Source organism: Pelobates fuscus, chromosome 10, assembly GCF_036172605.1.
Source record: "Pelobates fuscus isolate aPelFus1 chromosome 10, aPelFus1.pri, whole genome shotgun sequence".
Taxonomy (NCBI): domain Eukaryota; kingdom Metazoa; phylum Chordata; class Amphibia; order Anura; family Pelobatidae; genus Pelobates; species Pelobates fuscus.
Window position 1 is genome coordinate 2,310,457 of NC_086326.1, and position 21,503 is coordinate 2,331,959.

General features: G+C 55.4%; 2 protein-coding genes across 2 annotated transcripts in view; one reads left to right on the forward strand and one right to left on the reverse strand.

Annotated features, from left to right (window-relative positions):
• Nucleotides 1-4,517: 4,517 nt before the first annotated feature.
• Nucleotides 4,518-6,161, reverse strand: NANOS1 (nanos C2HC-type zinc finger 1). The gene has a single exon (XM_063433982.1). It carries the CDS (start codon nt 5,733-5,735, stop codon nt 5,226-5,228), a length of 510 nt encoding a protein of 169 aa, XP_063290052.1. The 5' UTR covers nt 5,736-6,161; the 3' UTR covers nt 4,518-5,225.
• Nucleotides 6,162-9,099: 2,938 nt separating this feature from the next.
• CACUL1 (CDK2 associated cullin domain 1) overlaps nt 9,100-21,503 on the forward strand; it is a 68,771-nt gene continuing 56,367 nt past the window's right edge. Inside the window, exons 1-2 of the mRNA XM_063435049.1 lie at nt 9,100-9,405; nt 18,214-18,340. Coding sequence (XP_063291119.1) covers nt 9,126-9,405; nt 18,214-18,340 — 407 coding nt within the window. The 5' untranslated portion in view covers nt 9,100-9,125. The remainder of the gene's footprint in view (nt 9,406-18,213; nt 18,341-21,503) is intronic.

Genomic DNA, 21,503 nt, shown 5'->3' on the forward strand with positions numbered 1-21,503 from the left:
TATCACGGGTAAAACTCCCAAAATTCAAAATAGTGCTGAAAAAAAGAGCACGTACCAAATGCTCCTCTTCTTAAATACCCCTTACTGTTTTGGCATTCGTCTCTCGCTTGAATTTTCGGATTCTGCCAGATAACACAGAAATTCTGTGCGTTCCAGCGTAGGACGCACGCCAACACAGGTGCCGTTTTTTTGCTATCAAAGTAAGGGGTGTTTAGGAAGGGGACATGCATCCCTGAAGAAGTCCAGCAGGACCAACACAGAATTTGTACTCCTTGGAGTTAACTTTTTAATGTGTTTGGTACGTGCTTTTTTTTTTTTTGGCACTACATTGAATTTTGGGCGTTTTACCCGTGATGTCCAGTTGCTCCATTCGATGCCACTGTAGGTGGATACATGCTGTATTCTCCTCATTCCTGTAAGTGCACATTTGTATCAATAAACTAACATTTTTCATACCATCTGCACTATAGAATTTTTTTTTGTTTGAGTAATAAAGAGGAATATTGGGGAAGAACATCACCATCTTATATTGCTATTCCAGCCACCTAGTGCGTTCTCTACTGACCCTTATTTTGTGTATCAATTGTATTATAGAAGAACAGACAGAGAATATTCGATCTTCTTGTACATCCCACCCAGGTTGGATTATGATTTTTGGAGGTGGTGTTCTATGTATTTTATTGAATTTTGTTTTTACTATTGGTGTTTAACCCCTTAAGGATTGAGCGAAATGTACACGACGTGATCAAAACAAAACTTTGAATTTGACTGTTCAGGCGTAATTCACCTCTTTCATATTATGTGCACCCACACTTATATATAATTTTGTTCAGGGGAAACAGGGCTTTCATTTAACATCAAATATTTAGGTATGAAGCAATTTAATATAACTAAAATATTCAAAAATGGGAGAAAATAAGAATTAAAAAAAAAAAATTAGTTCTACGTGACATTTTAACTGTTAGCTTTTACTGCAATTAAATACTCAGATTTGTATTCAACGATGTCTCACGTGTAAAACAGTACCCCCTATGTACAGGTTTTAAGGTGTTTTGGGAAGTTACAGGATCAAAAATAGCATGTTAAATTTCATTTTTTTCACATTGAAATTCGCCAGATTGGTTACGTTGCCTTTGAGATCGTATGGTAGCGCAGGAATGGGAATTACCCCCATGATGGCATACCATTTGCAAAAGTAGACAACCCAAGGTATTGCAAATGGGGTATTGTCCAGTCTTTTTTAGTAGCCACTTGGTCACAAACACTGGCCAAAGTTAGTGTTAATATTTGTGTGTGAAAAATGCAAAAAACTAATTTGAACACCAATTTTTGGCCAGTGTTTGTGACCAAGTGGCTACTAAAAAAGACTGGACAATACCCCATTTGCAATACCTTGGGTTGTCTACTTTTGCAAATGGTATGCCATCATGGGGGTAATTCTCATTCCTGCTCTACCATACAATCTCAAAGGCAACGTAACCAATCTGGGGAATTTCAATGTGAAAAAACAAACGCACGCCTTTATATTTGACTCTGTAACTTTTGAAATCATATAGAACCTGTACTTGAGGGGTACTGTTATACTCAGGAGACTTCCCTGAACACATTTTTGTGTTTCAAAACAGTAAAACGTATTACAACGATTTTATATAGTCAGTGTAAGTGCCATTTGTGTGTGAAAAATGCAAAAAAAAAAAAGTTACTTTCACTGCCGATTTCATCGTTGTGATACATTTTACTGTTTTGAAACACTAATTTGTGTTCAGCGAGGTCTTCCGAGTAAAACCGTACCCTCAGTGAACAGGTTTTAGGGTGTTTTGGAAAGTTACAGGGTTAAATATATTGTAATTAATAAAATGACCTAATTATGTAGAATTTATATATAAATATAATTTTCTATTTATATAGTGATATATACGTGTATACTTGTGTGTGTATAGGTATATTTTTTGATCTACATGTAGTTTGATATATATATATCTATTCTACAGCGCTACGGAATTTGATGGCGCTATAAATATATTTTAAAATAGTTATAATGTATTTACATATTTTATATATAATTCTAATTATATATACACATTTAATATCATTCTACGTGTATTTTGATATTTATTAAAATACACTTGGTGTGTACAAGTTCTGCTGCACACAATTAAATGTTAATGATACAAAAACTTCAATAAAGGGAAATAAAATATGTAGAATTTTATACACACACAACACACTTCATATGTATATGATCTAAGTATTTCTTTTTAAATATTTTATGTTACAAACACCAGGGGGGTACATGTAATTACAGGCACTCCCCCTGCTGCCACTGCTAGGTGAGGTCCTCGCGATCTCATGGCCCAGGAGGGCCACAACGGCTGCAGGGGGATTTCCTGGGATCCCCGGTGAGTCCCCCACTGCAATCGCCAGCAAGCGGGTTAGTAAATAGGATGGCGGGGATGTGCTATGCCGCCCCGTGGTGTTTAGAGCCAGGTCCCCAAGGACAGCACTGCACGCCCACCTGCTGTCCTTAAGAGAAAACTTTGTTTTTTGAGCATATAGTGATTTGTATTTTTGCACTTTATTATTGTAATTTATATAGCGCCAACAGATTCTGTAGCGTTCTACAATATTATGAGGGGGATTTAACTTTAAATAGGCCAATTACAGGAATGATAGGTTGAAGAGGACCCTGCTCATACAAGCTTACAGTTTATACACTTCTGTTAATTATATTTGGTTGAAACCTAAACATGCCACAAGTCCTTGAACGGTTACATGGGACGGATGCCGAGGTAATGGCTCCATCATCAGTCTAAGGAAGGTGTGCTTCGTTCAGTGCTGGCCTTTCTCCAAAGGGTGAGGATATGGAAAGAATCAAAGTGCCAACACCTGCGAAGGAAGAGCTTATCATGATCATTTGTGGTAAGGCTATATTTTTGGAACCTCCAAAAACTGGTAAGAGGGGCTTTTCTACATATCCCAAAAGCTTTTAAATGTTCTTGCTAAAAGGTCTGGAACCTTTGAGAAGTTGCAAGGTGAAAAAAAGTCATGAGTATGCGGGACTTACCCGTACAATACTCTCATCACCTAGTATCTAGTTCAACAAAATGGTTAACTGCAAGCGGTTTAAAACGCATTGAAGAAGTTGCTCTGCCTAGAGGCAGAATGTTCCATAGGGTAAATAAACCTTTACGTTTTGTTAACCCCTTAAGGACCAAACTTCTGGAATAAAAGGGAATCATGACATGTCACACATGTCATGTGTCCTTAAGGGGTTAAAGTTGACAGGGTTATGCAGGGGGGTGATGTGGGATTATTTAAAAATCCTTATTGTATGTGTATTCAATTATTGCACTAACTCCATTTTAACTGTATACTGTGACAATCCTCCATTTTGTCCTCCTAACCTGACTTCTTCAATCCTCCATTTTGTCCTCATAACCTAACTCGTTCATTTTAAAACTACCTTACATGACAGAATTTCCCAGCACATCTAATACAATAGACAAAGACTGTATTTTCTATAAAGACATGATTAACACAGGAATTGCTGACTTTTCCTTAGATTTGCAACATAGTATAATTTGAAGGCCATGAGAACACAGTAGTAATGAAATGTTCTATTCATAAGAGACCTTGCACCTGGCCACGAGGCCTGAGATCACCGACCGTGTAAAATGACGCTCAAGACCCCTTGTCCCCCACCCGTGTCCAGAACAATCCCACCTCTTGGTGGGTGGACACGGGACTAACCACTTAGTTTTTGAGCCAATTAATAATATTGATAGGTGGACACTAATCCCGACACTTAACAATTAATCCAATTAATGATGTTTATTTGCTGATATTCTAATAATCAATGATGACGTAAAATGTCTCTTAAAAGGACCTGCGCGTCCGCTTTTTAATCACTTGCCAATAAATTTTCTCGAAGTTATTTTAACCTGAACCTTGTGTGTCAGACTTAATTACTTCAGCGTATATACGCAATTTAATTTTATTGATTTGGACAGGAACAGATAGACATTTAAACATTTTGGTTTACTGCTAAAAAGTACCATAACAGGGGCATTGCTTAGTTTGGGCTTTATTAATACGATATCCACTCAATAGCCAAGACTGGACGCAGAGTCCAAATGACAAGTTACAGCTTAAAATCTTAAACTGTTAATTGTGGCAGCGTGATCCCAGCTACATTTCCATGAGTGTAGTTGGCATATTAAGTTAATCTTGTTGGTCTAAAATAAAAAAAATAAACTATTATAAAGTGGTGATTTACATGTCAAACGAGTAAAATAAAAAAAATAAATGATATAGCCTAGATTAATCAAACGCAGACTTACACATGGTTTGTGAATAGCTAATGATTGCTAGTTCTGCCCAAATAATTGCTCAATGTTAATTTTATTAAAAGAAGAAGAAAAAAAAGTTAAAAGAAACATTTAAAAAATAAAGCTCTGAAAGTTCACAACAACAACAACAACAACAACAACAACAAAAAAACCACCATAAATATAAATCTGGAAAAAGTATCCCGGCTTTTGTTTGGGGTACTTGGACCGTAATGTAATTCTTTAGTAAATAACCAGGTCACTGGGCATGGATACTTTCCCCTCTGTAAATCAGATATTTAACTTAAAGTTACCCTGTTATTTTAGTACATAACAGCAGAACTAATACCCACAAGTAAAATACAGTTAAATAAAGCTTGAATGATAAAAAGTCATAGAAAATGGTCTAGGAATGTGGCAGAAACTGAATTCAGTGTAAATCAAGGGTTAGTCTGGAACAGCTGAGGGTTTCTCCAAGTCCGTTTTCCATACAGCTATTCTAGTCGACAACTGAAGTGTACTTTGAATTCCAAAAAATTCATTAGGTTGTGAATAACTCAGTGAAGTTTTGAGTGAAAGAAGTGTCTGCTAAACAAAATAAACCAGTGTTCAAGTAAAAGGGATTGCCAGGAGCACTTAAGATTTGTGTTAAAATATAAACTTTAAATAAGGGTGTCAAACGTGAAAAGTCATTGAGTGCTGTGTCCACACAAAAACAAACCAAAAAAACACGACTTTGTGAAATGAGGTGACAAATACCAAAACCTTTCAATGTGGGGTGATGGCTGTTCTAGGCACGATTAGTTCCTAGAAAAATATTGAAAAGTGATTTAAAAAAAATAAAAATAAAATAAAAGTTGAGTCTGTTGCCACAAGGTCCACCGCAAAATGAGGGGATTACATTTTTTTGTTTAGAAAACATTTCTGAACAGTTTGCTCATTTTTGCTCTTTATTAAAGTCACAGAAGGCCCGAGGTTATTCCAGCCACAGAGGTCTTGGAGGCCATTCCAGCGCCTCATTCCAGCCACAGATAATTTCATTGGGCAGTACCTCAGGGTGTGCGCGTTGTCCCCATTAGCACCACAGAGAGGACAGGTATAGCACCTCAGGATAGGGCATAGGATCCTTCCATCTGTCCCTTTCAGGCGATGGTTGCTATAAATCTCTGCTGCCTCACGGTTGTTTCTGCAGAAGCCACAACCTTGCATCTCAGTCATAACCGGCTTCTTTGGAGGAAACTCAACCAATGGCCGGTAAAGGTGGCTTTCTCCTCTTACTCCGGAGTGCTGTAGTCCACGGATCAGAGCAGAAAGCCCCAAATAGTCATTCCACGCATTAAAGTCCTGTTTGTATTTCAAGCCCTCTGAACAGGACAATATTTCAAGGGGCGAACATATGGTTTCCATACTTGAATCAGACAGGTACTACTCCAAATGTTCCACACGCACAGCTAGAAACACCCTCAGTTTGAGCACAGGTGGAGCAATTAGTAACTCAGTAAAGCTGTGACATTAATCAGACATGGCTTGGTGATGGATCTATAGGCCTGGACTTCACAAAACCAGGCTAGCAAAGATAAGGAAAGTGTACAGGGGGGTGTGAACCCTAGCCCTGAGGTTAAACTCCATGCCATGATTTCAGGATTTGCCCAATTAATGTGCAATTAGCAAGTCTAACCACCAAGCAACCTCCTCTGATCCTCCAAGCTCATGATGTCTGACTATTGGTTGACTCCCTAACTAAAGGTGTTGACTTAAAACTCCTCAAACCAGATACAAACTTCCTGTTAGAACAGCCAGATCCATAATGGATTCCTGGACACATTTTAGGGCTATGTGCCTGTGGGCAGGACATGAAAAGTGTGGGCTGCAGGAGTGAAGGCAAGGCCTTTGAGATCCCTTCTTAGTACTGTAAACCATGTGTTCTTTATGTGCATTATTCTGGTAGTATATGGTCAGCTGCTAAGCATTTTAACCCCTTAAGGACCAAACTTCTGGAATAAAAGGGAATCATGACATGTCACACATGTCATGGGTCCTTAAGGGGTTAAAGGACTACTATAGGTACCCAGACTACTTCAGCTCAATGAAGTGGTCTGGGTGCCAGTTCCCCCAGGTTTTAACCCTTCAGGTGTAAACATAGCAGTTTCAGAGAAACAGCTATGTTTACACTGCAGGATTTATCCACCACTAGTGGCTGTCTCCCTGACAGCCGCTAGAGGCCACTTCCGTGATTTACCCTGAGTAAATCGCACTTACTTGATGCTGGACGTCCTCATGGAGTCCAGCGTCAAACAAGATCCCCATCGGAAAGCATTGAGTAATGCCTTCCTATGGGCGGGCTTGAATGCGTATTCAGCTTCATTCTGAAGCTGACGTCGATGGAGAACAGGTCACCAGTGCCGAGGAAGCACGGCGCTGGATTAAGGTAAGCAAGTAAATGGTTAATTAACGGGGCCCGCTCTATAGCGTATATTTGTATTCCTAACGCTATAGTGTTCCTTTAAAGACTACTTAATAAAATGTGAATTGTCAAGAATGGCAAAATTCTAGACAAATAACAAAAACACTAAAAAATAAAAATCAGTTGTTTGAAGAAGCCTTACAATTTGGCTGTTTAAAGTTGAAAATTATGAATTGTAGTCATTCCAACCACTTAAAACCAGTGGTTCCCAAACTTTTTAGGTTTAAGGCACCCTTAATATTTCAACATTTTTCCAAGGTGCCCCAAGTCAAAACAAATCTCTAGGTTGTATATATGTGCAGTGCTACGGCAAATACTGAGCCCCTGTTCTGCAGAAATGTTTCCTGGTCCGGGCGGATCCAGAACCTAATCTCGGGAGGGGCACTAGTAGATGAATTATAGAAGCAATCCAGGCACAATAAGCACTACAGCACTCTGTAGGGGTTATGGTGCCAGGAGTGATGTAGTGTCTGTTTAAAGGGACACTCCAGGCACCCAGACCACTTCTGCCCATTGTAGTGGTCTGGGTGCCAACTCCCACTACCCTTAACCCTGCAAGTGTGATTATTGTAGTTTTTATAAACTGCAATATATACCTTGAAGGGTTAAGTCCTCCTCTAGTGGCTGTCTACTAGACAGCCACTAGAGGGCACTTCCTGCTCTATAGCACAGGTTTTCTGTGCTAGAGCGTCGCTGGACATCCTTACGCTGTGTGAGGACCTCCAGTGTCGCTCAATTCCCCATAGGAAAGCATTGAAAGCATTTCCAATGCTTTCCTATGGAGAGGTCTAATGCGCCTGTGTGGCATTGCCACGCATGCGCATTAGGTCTCCCCAGTTGGTGGGCGGGATCAGCTGACTTGATGAAGGGGAGGGGCGACGAGGGACATCGTCGCTGCCTCTGATAAGTGACTGAAGGGGTTTTCACCTCTTCAGCAATTGGGGATTGGGAGGGAGAGGGGACCTGCAAAATGGATTGTTGTCCTGGCACCGGAGAGTCCCTTTAAGAACAGTTTGACAACTTATCTGGCGTCTGCCAGTATAGGGGCTGTAATACGGGATGGAGGGGGGTCCCCATGTCTCCCCCCCCCATGGCTCCTGGCTCCCCCCCCCCGCCATGGTCTCCTGGCTCCCCCCCCCCCCCGCGGTCTCCTGGCTCCCCCCCCCCCCGCCATGGTCTCCTGGCTCCCCCCCCCCCCCCCCCGCCATGGTCTCCTGGCTCCCCCCCCCCCCCCCGCCATGGTCTCCTGGCTCCCTCCCCCCCGCCATGGTCTCCTGGCTCCCTCCCCCCCGCCATGGTCTCCTGGCTCCCTCCCCCCCGCCATGGTCTCCTGGCTCCCCCCCCCCGCCATGGTCTCCTGGCTCCCACCCCCCGCCATGGTCTCCTGGCTCCTTCCCCCCCCCCGCCATGGTCTCCTGGCTCCTTCCCCCCCCCCATGTCTCCTGGCTCCCTCCCCCCGCCACCATGTCTCCTGTCTCCCTCCCCTCCCCCCCCTAATGTCTCCTGGCTCCCTCCCCTCCCCCCCTAATGTCTCCTGGCTCCCTCCCCCCGCCACCATGTCTCCCTCCCCTCCTAATGTTTCCTGGCTCCCTCCCCCCGCCATGGTCTCCTGGCTCCCTCCCCCCCACCATGGTCTCCTGGCTCCCTCCCCCCGCCCCCCATAATGTCTCCTGGCTCCCTCCCCCCCCCCCTAATGTCTCCTGGCTCCCTCCCCCCCCCCCTAATGTCTCCTGGCTCCCTCCCCCCCCTAATGTCTCCTGGCTCCCTCCCCCCCCCTAATGTCTCCTGGCTCCCTCCCCCCCCCCCCTAATGTCTCCTGGCTCCCTCCCCCCCCCCCTAATGTCTCCTGGCTCCCTCCCCCCCCCCCTAATGTCTCCTGGCTCCCTCCCCCCCCCCCTAATGTCTCCTGGCTCCCTCCCCCCCCCTAATGTCTCCTGGCTCCCCCCCCCTCTAATGTCTCCTGGCTCCCCCCCGCCATGGTCTCATGGCTCCCTCCCCTCCCCCCCTAATGTTTCCTGGCTCCCTCCCCCCCCACCCATAATGTCCCCCGGTTGCTGTGCCGGTTATATTACACTCTGGGTATTATAGGGGCCGTTAACGGACTGGGCAGCTCTAGCTCACTGAGCACGTGGCCCCAAAGCAATATCCGGACTCCCAGTCCCGGCATGCCCTGCGCCCCCGGCTGTTTCCGGACTCCCAGTCCCGGCATGCTCTGCGCCCCCGGCTGTTTCCGGACTCCCAGTCCCGGCATGCTCTGCGCCCCCGGCTGTTTCCGGACTCCCAGTCCCGGCATGCTCTGCGCCCCCGGCTGTTTCCGGACTCCCAGTCCCGGCATGCTCTGCGCCCCGGATGTTCCCCCGGCTGTTTCCGGAGCGCGGCCTGTCAGCTGTCAGCCGGTCGGTGCTCGGGATGGACGGCCCCCGGGTGGCTGGGGCCCCGGAGCCGTGAGAAGGGCCACACCGCGCATGGAGGGGGAGAACATGGAGGCCGAGGATCCCAACCACAACAGCTGGGAGCCGCCCGCCCCCCCGGAGCCCGGGTACCCCCCCCGGAAACGGAGCGACCCCCCGGGGAGAGCCCTCCTGGGGATCAGCAGCAACACCTCCAAATTCCGTGAGTCCCCCCCCCCCCACCTCCAAATTCCGTGAGTCCCCCCCCACCTCCCAGTTCCGCCAGTCCCCCCCCACCTCCAAATTCCGTGAGTCCCCCCCCCCCACCTCCCAGTTCCGCCAGTCCCCCCCCACCTCCAAATTCCGTGAGTCCCCCCCCCCCCACCTCCCAGTTCCGCCAGTCCCCCCCCACCTCCAAATTCCGTGAGTCCCCCCCCCCACCTCCCAGTTCCGCCAGTCCCCCCCCCACCTCCAAATTCCGTGAGTCCCCCCCCCCACCTCCCAGTTCCGCCAGTCCCCCCCCACCTCCCAGTTCCGCCAGTCCCCCCCCCACCTCCCAGTTCCGCCAGTCCCCCCCACCTCCCAGTTCCGCCAGTCCCCCCCACCTCCCAGTTCCGCCAGTCCCCCCCCACCTCCCAGTTCCGCCAGTCTCCCCCCACCTCCCAGTTCCGCCAGTCCCCCCCCACCTCCCAGTTCCACCAGTCTCCCCCCCACCTCCCAGTTCCGCCAGTCCCCCCCCACCTCCCAGTTCCGCCAGTCCCCCCCCCACCTCCCAGTTCCGCCAGTCCCCCCCCCACCTCCCAGTTCCGCCAGTCCCCCCCCCACCTCCCAGTTCCGCCAGTCCCCCCCCCACCTCCCAGTTCCGCCAGTCCCCCCCCACCTCCCAGTTCCGCCAGTCCCCCCCCACCTCCCAGTTCCGCCAGTCCCCCCCCACCTCCCAGTTCCGCCAGTCCCCCCCCCACCTCCCAGTTCCGCCAGTCCCCCCCCCACCTCCCAGTTCCGCCAGTCCCCCCCCACCTCCCAGTTCCGCCAGTCTCCCCCCCACCTCCCAGTTCCGCCAGTCCCACCTCCCAGTTCCGCCAGTCCCCCCCCCACCTCCCAGTTCCGCCAGTCCCCCCCCCACCTCCCAGTTCCGCCAGTCCCCCCCCACCTCCCAGTTCCGCCAGTCTCCCCCCCACCTCCCAGTTCCGCCAGTCCCCCCCCACCTCCCAGTTCCGCCAGTCTCCCCCCACCTCCCAGTTCCGCCAGTCTCCCCCCACCTCCCAGTTCCGCCAGTCTCCCCCCCACCTCCCAGTTCCGCCAGTCCCCCCCCCACCTCCCAGTTCCGCCAGTCCCCCCCCCACCTCCCAGTTCCGCCAGTCCCCCCCCCACCTCCCAGTTCCGCCAGTCCCCCCCCACCTCCCAGTTCCGCCAGTCCCCCCCACCTCCCAGTTCCGCCAGTCCCCCCCCCACCTCCCAGTTCCGCCAGTCCCCCCCCACCTCCCAGTTCCGCCAGTCCCCCCCACCTCCCAGTTCCGCCAGTCCCCCCCCACCTCCCAGTTCCGCCAGTCCCCCCCCACCTCCCAGTTCCGCCAGTCCCCCCCCACCTCCCAGTTCCGCCAGTCCCCCCCCACCTCCCAGTTCCGCCAGTCTCCCCCCCACCTCCCAGTTCCGCCAGTCTCCCCCCCACCTCCCAGTTCCGCCAGTCCCCCCCCCACCTCCCAGTTCCGCCAGTCCCCCCCCACCTCCCAGTTCCGCCAGTCCCCCCCCACCTCCCAGTTCCGCCAGTCCCCCCCCACCTCCCAGTTCCGCCAGTCCCCCCCCCACCTCCCAGTTCCGCCAGTCCCCCCCCCACCTCCCAGTTCCGCCAGTCCCCCCCCCACCTCCCAGTTCCGCCAGTCCCCCCCCACCTCCCAGTTCCGCCAGTCCCCCCCCACCTCCCAGTTCCGCCAGTCCCCCCCCACCTCCCAGTTCCGCCAGTCCCACCTCCCAGTTCCGCCAGTCCCCCCCCACCTCCCAGTTCCGCCAGTCCCCCCCCACCTCCCAGTTCCGCCAGTCCCCCCCCACCTCCCAGTTCCGCCAGTCCCCCCCCCACCTCCCAGTTCCGCCAGTCCCCCCCCACCTCCCAGTTCCGCCAGTCCCCCCCCACCTCCCAGTTCCGCCAGTCCCCCCCCACCTCCCAGTTCCGCCAGTCCCCCCCCACCTCCCAGTTCCGCCAGTCCCCCCCCACCTCCCAGTTCCGCCAGTCCCCCCACCTCCCAGTTCCGCCAGTCCCACCTCCCAGTTCCGCCAGTCCCACCTCCCAGTTCCGCCAGTCCCCCCCCACCTCCCAGTTCCGCCAGTCCCCCCCCACCTCCCAGTTCCGCCAGTCCCCCCCCACCTCCCAGTTCCGCCAGTCCCCCCCACCTCCCAGTTCCGCCAGTCCCACCTCCCAGTTCCGCCAGTCCCACCTCCCAGTTCCGCCAGTCCCACCTCCCAGTTCCGCCAGTCCCACCTCCCAGTTCCGCCAGTCCCACCTCCCAGTCCCACCTCCCAGTTCCGCCAGTCCCACCTCCCAGTTCCGCCAGTCCCACCTCCCAGTTCCGCCAGTCCCACCTCCCAGTTCCGCCAGTCCCCCCCCACCTCCCAGTTCCGCCAGTCCCCCCCACCTCCCAGTTCCGCCAGTCCCCCCCACCTCCCAGTTCCGCCAGTCCCCCCCACCTCCCAGTTCCGCCAGTCTCCCCCCCCACCTCCCAGTTCCGCCAGTCTCCCCCCCCACCTCCCAGTTCCGCCAGTCTCCCCCCCACCTCCCAGTTCCGCCAGTCCCACCTCCCAGTTCCGCCAGTCCCCCCCACCTCCCAGTTCCGCCAGTCCCCCCCACCTCCCAGTTCCGCCAGTCCCCCCCCACCTCCCAGTTCCGCCAGTCTCCCCCCCACCTCCCAGTTCCGCCAGTCTCCCCCCCACCTCCCAGTTCCGCCAGTCCCACCTCCCAGTTCCGCCAGTCCCCCCCCCACCTCCCAGTTCCGCCAGTCCCCCCCCCACCTCCCAGTTCCGCCAGTCCCCCCCCACCTCCCAGTTCCGCCAGTCCCCCCGCACCTCCCAGTTCCGCCAGTCCCCCCCCACCTCCCAGTTCCGCCAGTCCCCCCCCACCTCCCAGTTCCGCCAGTCTCCCCCCCCACCTCCCAGTTCCGCCAGTCTCCCCCCCCACCTCCCAGTTCCGCCAGTCTCCCCCCCACCTCCCAGTTCCGCCAGTCTCCCCCCCCACCTCCCAGTTCCGCCAGTCTCCCCCCCCACCTCCCAGTTCCGCCAGTCTCCCCCCCCACCTCCCAGTTCCGCCAGTCTCCCCCCCCACCTCCCAGTTCCGCCAGTCTCCCCCCCCACCTCCCAGTTCCGCCAGTCTCCCCCCCCACCTCCCAGTTCCGCCAGTCCCCCCCCACCTCCCAGTTCCGCCAGTCCCCCCCCACCTCCCAGTTCCGCCAGTCCCCCCCACCTCCCAGTTCCGCCAGTCTCCCCCCCCACCTCCCAGTTCCGCCAGTCTCCCCCCCACCTCCCAGTTCCGCCAGTCTCCCCCCCCACCTCCCAGTTCCGCCAGTCTCCCCCCCCACCTCCCAGTTCCGCCAGTCTCCCCCCCCACCTCCCAGTTCCGCCAGTCTCCCCCCCCACCTCCCAGTTCCGCCAGTCTCCCCCCCCACCTCCCAGTTCCGCCAGTCTCCCCCCCCACCTCCCAGTTCCGCCAGTCCCCCCCCCACCTCCCAGTTCCGCCAGTCCCCCCCACCTCCCAGTTCCGCCAGTCCCCCCCCACCTCCCAGTTCCGCCAGTCTCCCCCCACCTCCCAGTTCCGCCAGTCCCCCCCACCTCCCAGTTCCGCCAGTCTCCCCCCCACCTCCCAGTTCCGCCAGTCCCCCCCCACCTCCCAGTTCCGCCAGTCCCCCCCCCACCTCCCAGTTCCGCCAGTCCCCCCCCCACCTCCCAGTTCCGCCAGTCCCCCCCCCACCTCCCAGTTCCGCCAGTCCCCCCCCCACCTCCCAGTTCCGCCAGTCCCCCCCCCACCTCCCAGTTCCGCCAGTCCCCCCCCACCTCCCAGTTCCGCCAGTCCCCCCCACCTCCCAGTTCCGCCAGTCCCCCCCCACCTCCCAGTTCCGCCAGTCCCCCCCCACGTCCCAGTTCCGCCAGTCCCCCCCCACCTCCCAGTTCCGCCAGTCCCCCCCCACCTCCCAGTTCCGCCAGTCCCCCTCCCAGTTCCGCCAGTCCCCCCCCACCTCCCAGTTCCGCCAGTCTCCCCCCCACCTCCCAGTTCCGCCAGTCTCCCCCCCACCTCCCAGTTCCGCCAGTCTCCCCCCCACCTCCCAGTTCCGCCAGTCTCCCCCCCACCTCCCAGTTCCGCCAGTCTCCCCCCCACCTCCCAGTTCCGCCAGTCTCCCCCCCACCTCCCAGTTCCGCCAGTCTCCCCCCCACCTCCCAGTTCCGCCAGTCCCCCCACCTCCCAGTTCCGCCAGTCCCCCCACCTCCCAGTTCCGCCAGTCCCCCCACCTCCCAGTTCCGCCAGTCCCCCCACCTCCCAGTTCCGCCAGTCCCCCCACCTCCCAGTTCCGCCAGTCCCCCCACCTCCCAGTTCCGCCAGTCCCCCCACCTCCCAGTTCCGCCAGTCCCCCCACCTCCCAGTTCCGCCAGTCCCCCCACCTCCCAGTTCCGCCAGTCCCCCCACCTCCCAGTTCCGCCAGTCCCCCCACCTCCCAGTTCCGCCAGTCCCACCTCCCAGTTCCGCCAGTCCCACCTCCCAGTTCCGCCAGTCCCACCTCCCAGTTCCGCCAGTCCCCCCCCACCTCCCAGTTCCGCCAGTCCCCCCCCACCTCCCAGTTCCGCCAGTCCCCCCCCACCTCCCAGTTCCGCCAGTCCCCCCCCACCTCCCAGTTCCGCCAGTCCCCCCCCACCTCCCAGTTCCGCCAGTCCCCCCCACCTCCCAGTTCCGCCAGTCCCCCCACCTCCCAGTTCCGCCAGTCCCCCCACCTCCCAGTTCCGCCAGTCCCCCCACCTCCCAGTTCCGCCAGTCCCCCCACCTCCCAGTTCCGCCAGTCCCACCTCCCAGTTCCGCCAGTCCCACCTCCCAGTTCCGCCAGTCCCCCCCCACCTCCCAGTTCCGCCAGTCCCCCCCACCTCCCAGTTCCGCCAGTCCCCCCCACCTCCCAGTTCCGCCAGTCCCCCCCCACCTCCCAGTTCCGCCAGTCCCCCCCCACCTCCCAGTTCCGCCAGTCCCCCCCCACCTCCCAGTTCCGCCAGTCCCCCCCCACCTCCCAGTTCCGCCAGTCTCCCCCCCACCTCCCAGTTCCGCCAGTCCCCCCCCACCTCCCAGTTCCGCCAGTCCCCCCCCACCTCCCAGTTCCGCCAGTCCCCCCCCACCTCCCAGTTCCGCCAGTCCCCCCCCACCTCCCAGTTCCGCCAGTCTCCCCCCCACCTCCCAGTTCCGCCAGTCCCCCCCACCTCCCAGTTCCGCCAGTCCCACCTCCCAGTTCCGCCAGTCCCCCCCCCACCTCCCAGTTCCGCCAGTCCCCCCCCACCTCCCAGTTCCGCCAGTCCCCCCCCACCTCCCAGTTCCGCCAGTCCCCCCCACCTCCCAGTTCCGCCAGTCCCCCCCCACCTCCCAGTTCCGCCAGTCTCCCCCCCCACCTCCCAGTTCCGCCAGTCTCCCCCCCCACCTCCCAGTTCCGCCAGTCTCCCCCCCACCTCCCAGTTCCGCCAGTCTCCCCCCCCACCTCCCAGTTCCGCCAGTCTCCCCTCCCACCTCCCAGTTCCGCCAGTCCCCCCCCCACCTCCCAGTTCCGCCAGTCCCCCCCCACCTCCCAGTTCCGCCAGTCCCCCCCACCTCCCAGTTCCGCCAGTCCCCCCCCACCTCCCAGTTCCGCCAGTCCCCCCCCACCTCCCAGTTCCGCCAGTCCCCCCCCACCTCCCAGTTCCGCCAGTCTCCCCCCACCTCCCAGTTCCGCCAGTCCCCCCCACCTCCCAGTTCCGCCAGTCCCCCCCCACCTCCCAGTTCCGCCAGTCCCCCCCACCTCCCAGTTCCGCCAGTCCCACCTCCCAGTTCCGCCAGTCCCACCTCCCAGTTCCGCCAGTCCCACCTCCCAGTTCCGCCAGTCCCACCTCCCAGTTCCGCCAGTCCCACCTCCCAGTTCCGCCAGTCCCACCTCCCAGTTCCGCCAGTCCCACCTCCCAGTTCCGCCAGTCCCACCTCCCAGTTCCGCCAGTCCCACCTCCCAGTTCCGCCAGTCCCACCTCCCAGTTCCGCCAGTCCCACCTCCCAGTTCCGCCAGTCCCACCTCCCAGTTCCACCAGTCCCACCTCCCAGTTCCGCCAGTCCCACCTCCCAGTTCCGCCAGTCCCACCTCCCAGTTCCGCCAGTCCCCCCCCACCTCCCAGTTCCGCCAGTCCCCCCCACCTCCCAGTTCCGCCAGTCCCCCCCCCCACCTCCCAGTTCCGCCAGTCTCCCCCCCCACCTCCCAGTTCCGCCAGTCTCCCCCCCCACCTCCCAGTTCCGCCAGTCTCCCCCCCACCTCCCAGTTCCGCCAGTCTCCCCCCCCACCTCCCAGTTCTGCCAGTCCCACTTCCCAGTTCCGCCAGTCCCCCCCCACCTCCCAGTTCCGCCAGTCCCCCCCCCACCTCCCAGTTCCGCCAGTCCCCCCCACCTCCCAGTTCCGCCAGTCTCCCCCCCCCACCTCCCAGTTCCGCCAGTCTCCCCCCCCACCTCCCAGTTCCGCCAGTCTCCCCCCCACCTCCCAGTTCCGCCAGTCCCCCCCACCTCCCAGTTCCGCCAGTCCCCCCCCACCTCCCAGTTCCGCCAGTCCCCCCCCACCTCCCAGTTCCGCCAGTCCCCCCCCCCACCTCCCAGTTCCGCCAGTCCCCCCCCCACCTCCCAGTTCCGCCAGTCCCCCCCCCCACCTCCCAGTTCCGCCAGTCCCCCCCCCCACCTCCCAGTTCCGCCAGTCCCCCCCCCCACCTCCCAGTTCCGCCAGTCCCCCCCCCCACCTCCCAGTTCCGCCAGTCCCCCCCCCACCTCCCAGTTCCGCCAGTCCCCCCCCACCTCCCAGTTACGCCAGTCCCCCCCCCACCTCCCAGTTCCGCCAGTCCCCCCCCACCTCCCAGTTCCGCCAGTCTCCCCCCACCTCCCAGTTCCGCCAGTCCCCCCCCACCTCCCAGTTCCGCCAGTCTCCCCCCCACCTCCCAGTTCCGCCAGTCTCCCCCCCACCTCCCAGTTCCGCCAGTCTCCCCCCCACCTCCCAGTTCCGCCAGTCCCCCCCCCACCTCCCAGTTCCGCCAGTCCCCCCCACCTCCCAGTTCCGCCAGTCCCCCCCCACCTCCCAGTTCCGCCAGTCCCCCCCCACCTCCCAGTTCCGCCAGTCCCCCCCCACCTCCCAGTTCCGCCAGTCCCCCCCCACCTCCCAGTTCCGCCAGTCCCCCCCCACCTCCCAGTTCCGCCAGTCCCCCCCCCCACCTCCCAGTTCCGCCAGTCCCCCCCCACCTCCCAGTTCCGCCAGTCCCCCCCCCACCTCCCAGTTCCGCCAGTCCCCCCCCCACCTCCCAGTTCCGCCAGTCCCCCCCCCACCTCCCAGTTCCGCCAGTCCCCCCCCACCTCCCAGTTCCGCCAGTCCCCCCCCACCTCCCAGTTCCGCCAGTCTCCCCCCCACCTCCCAGTTCCGCCAGTCTCCCCCCCACCTCCCAGTTCCGCCAGTCTCCCCCCCACCTCCCAGTTCCGCCAGTCTCCCCCCCACCTCCCAGTTCCGCCAGTCTCCCCCCCACCTCCCAGTTCCGCCAGTCTCCCCCCCACCTCCCAGTTCCGCCAGTCTCCCCCCCACCTCCCAGTTCCGCCAGTCCCCCCCACCTCCCAGTTCCGCCAGTCCCACCTCCCAGTTCCGCCAGTCCCACCTCCCAGTTCCGCCAGTCCCACCTCCCAGTTCCGCCAGTCCCACCTCCCAGTTCCGCCAGTCCCACCTCCCAGTTCCGCCAGTCCCCCCCCACCTCCCAGTTCCGCCAGTCCCCCCCCACCTCCCAGTTCCGCCAGTCCCCCCCCCACCTCCCAGTTCCGCCAGTCCCCCCCCCACCTCCCAGTTCCGCCAGTCCCCCCCCCACCTCCCAGTTCCGCCAGTCCCCCCCCACCTCCCAGTTCCGCCAGTCCCCCCCCACCTCCCAGTTCCGCCAGTCCCCCCCACCTCCCAGTTCCGCCAGTCCCCCCCCCACCTCCCAGTTCCGCCAGTCCCCCCCCCACCTCCCAGTTCCGCCAGTCCCCCCCCCACCTCCCAGTTCCGCCAGTCCCCCCCCCACCTCCCAGTTCCGCCAGTCCCCCCCCCACCTCCCAGTTCCGCCAGTCCCACCTCCCAGTTCCCAGTTCCGCCAGTCCCCCCCCACCTCCCAGTTCCGCCAGTCCCCCCCACCTCCCAGTTCCGCCAGTCCCCCCCACCTCACAGTTCAGCCAGTCCCCCCCCCACCTCCCAGTTCCGCCAGTCCCCCCCCCCCACCTCCCAGTTCCGCCAGTCCCCCCCCCACCTCCCAGTTCCGCCAGTCCCACCTCCCAGTTCCGCCAGTCCCACCTCCCAGTTCCGCCAGTCCCACCTCCCAGTTCCGCCAGTCCCACCTCCCAGTTCCGCCAGTCCCACCTCCCAGTTCCGCCAGTCCCCCCCCCACCTCCCAGTTCCGCCAGTCCCCCCCCCACCTCCCAGTTCCGCCAGTCCCCCCCCCCACCTCCCAGTTCCGCCAGTCCCCCCCCCCACCTCCCAGTTCCGCCAGTCCCCCCCCCCACCTCCCAGTTCCGCCAGTCCCCCCCCCCCACCTCCCAGTTCCGCCAGTCCCCCCCCCCCACCTCCCAGTTCCGCCAGTCCCCCCCCCACCTCCCAGTTCCGCCAGTCCCCCCCCCCACCTCCCAGTTCCGCCAGTCCCCCCCCCCCCCACCTCCCAGTTCCGCCAGTCCCCCCCCCCCACCTCCCAGTTCCGCCAGTCCCCCCCCCCACCTCCCAGTTCCGCCAGTCCCCCCCCTCCACCTCCAAATTCCGCGATTTTAATGTAAATAATCTATTTTTCTGCCTTTCAGTAATGAACGTTATCACGGTCGATGATTACCGGAGCACATACTGGCCCAAGCTGGAAAGTGCCATCGATCAGCTGTTAACACAGAGTCCCGGGGAATACATCCCAATATCGTATGAGCAGATCTACAGGTAATCCACACCTTCAGCATGTACTGTGCTCTTATAGAATACCTTAATACTATCGTATGAGCAGATCTAAAGGTAATCCACACCTTCAGCATGTACTGTGCTCTTATAGAATACCTTAATACTATCGTATGAGCAGATCTACAGGTAATCCACGCCTTCAGCATGTACTATGCTCTTATAGAATACCTTAATACTATCGTATGAGCAGATCTACAGGTAATCCACGCCTTCAGCATGTACTGTGCTCTTATAGAATACCTTAATACTATCGTATGAGCAGATCTACAGGTAATCCACGCCTTCAGCATGTACTGTGCTCTTATAGAATACCTTAATACTATCGTATGAGCAGATCTAAAGGTAATCCACACCTTCAGCATGTACTGTGCTCTTATAGAATACCTTAATACTATCGTATGAGCAGATCTACAGGTAATCCACGCCTTCAGCATGTACTGTGCTCTTATAGAATACCTTAATACTATCGTATGAGCAGATCTACAGGTAATCCACGCCTTCAGCATGTACTGTGCTCTTATAGAATACCTTAATACTATCGTATGAGCAGATCTACAGGTAATCCACGCCTTCAGCATGTACTGTGCTCTTATAGAATACCTTAATACTATCGTATGAGCAGATCTAAAGGTAATCCACACCTTCAGCATGTACTGTGCTCTTATAGAATACCTTAATACTATCGTATGAGCAGATCTACAGGTAATCCACGCCTTCAGCATGTACTGTGCTCTTATAGAATACCTTAATACTATCGTATGAGCAGATCTACAGGTAATCCACGCCTTCAGCATGTACTGTGCTCTTATAGAATACCTTAATACTATCGTATGAGCAGATCTACAGGTAATCCACGCCTTCAGCATGTACTGTGCTCTTATAGAATACCTTAATACTATCGTATGAGCAGATCTACAGGTAATCCACGCCTTCAGCATGTACTGTGCTCTTATAGAATTCCTTAATACTATCGTATGAGCAGATCTACAGGTAATCCACGCCTTCAGCATGTACTGTGCTCTTATAGAATTCCTTAATACTATCGTATGAGCAGATCTAAAGGTAATCCACGCCTTCAGCATGTACTGTGCTCTTATAGAATACCTTAATACTATCGTATGAGCAGATCTACAGGTAATCCACGCCTTCAGCATGTACTGTGCTCTTATAGAATACCTTAATACTATCGTATGAGCAGATCTACAGGTAATCCACGCCTTCAGCATGTACTGTGCTCTTATAGAATTCCTTAATACTATCGTATGAGCAGATCTACAGGTAATCCACGCCTTCAGCATGTACTGTGCTCTTATAGAATACCTTAATACTATCGTATGAGCAGATCTAAAGGTAATCCACACCTTCAGCATGTACTGTGCTCTTATAGAATACCTTAATACTATCGTATGAGCAGATCTACAGGTAATCCACGCCTTCAGCATGTACTGTGCTCTTATAGAATACCTTAATACTATCGTATGAGCAGATCTACAGGTAATCCACGCCTTCAGCATGTACTGTGCTCTTATAGAATACCTTAATACTATCGTATGAGCAGATCTAAAGGTAATCCACACCTTCAGCATGTACTGTGCTCTTATAGAATTCCTTAATACTATCGTATGAGCAGATCTACAGGTAATCCACGCCTTCAGCATGTACTGTGCTCTTATAGAATACCTTAATACTATCGTATGAGCAGATCTAAAGGTAATCCACGCCTTCAGCATGTACTGTGCTCTTATAGAATACCTTAATACTATCGTATGAGCAGATCTAAAGGTAATCCACACCTTCAGCATGTACTGTGCTCTTATAGAATTCCTTAATACTATCGTATGAGCAGATCTACAGGTAATCCACGCCTTCAGCATGTACTGTGCTCTATAGAATACCTTAATACTATCGTATGAGCAGATCTAAAGGTAATCCACGCCTTCAGCATGTACTGTGCTCTTATAGAATACCTTAATACTATCGTATGAGCAGATCTAAAGGTAATCCACACCTTCAGCATGTACCGTGCTCTTATAGAATTCCTTAATACTATCGTATGAGCAGATCTACAGGTAATCCACGCCTTCAGCATGTTCTGTGCTCTTATAGAATACCTTAATACTATCGTATGAGCAGATCTAAAGGTAATCCACGCCTTCAGCATGTACTGTGCTCTTATAGAATACCTTAATACTATCGTATGAGCAGATCTAAAGGTAATCCACACCTTCAGCATGTACCGTGCTCTTATAGAATTCCTTAATACTATCGTATGAGCAGATCTACACGTAATCCACGCCTTCAGCATGTTCTGTGCTCTTATAGAATACCTTAATACTATCGTATGAGCAGATCTACAGGTAATCCACGCCTTCAGCATGTACTATGCTCTTATAGAATACCTTAATACTATCGTATGAGCAGATCTACAGGTAATCCACGCCTTCAGCATGTACTGTGCTCTTATAGAATACCTTAATACTATCGTATGAGCAGATCTAAAGGTAATCCACGCCTTCAGCATGTACTGTGCTCTTATAGAATACCTTAATACTATCGTATGAGCAGATCTACAGGTAATCCACGCCTTCAGCATGTACTGTGCTCTTATAGAATACCTTAATACTATCGTATGAGCAGATCTACAGGTAATCCACGCCTTCAGCATGTACTATGCTCTTATAGAATACCTTAATACTATCGTATGAGCAGATCTACAGGTAATCCACGCCTTCAGCATGTACTGTGCTCTTATAGAATACCTTAATACTATCGTATGAGCAGATCTAAAGGTAATCCACACCTTCAGCATGTACCGTGCTCTTATAGAATTCCTTAATACTATCGTATGAGCAGATCTACACGTAATCCACGCCTTCAGCATGTTCTGTGCTCTTATAGAATTCCTTAATACTATCGTATGAGCAGATCTACAGGTAATCCACGCCTTCAGCATGTACTGTGCTCTTATAGAATACCTTAATACTATCGTATGAGCAGATCTAAAGGTAATCCACACCTTCAGCATGTACCGTGCTCTTATAGAATTCCTTAATACTATCGTATGAGCAGATCTACAGGTAATCCACGCCTTCAGCATGTACTGTGCTCTTATAGAATACCTTAATACTATCGTATGAGCAGATCT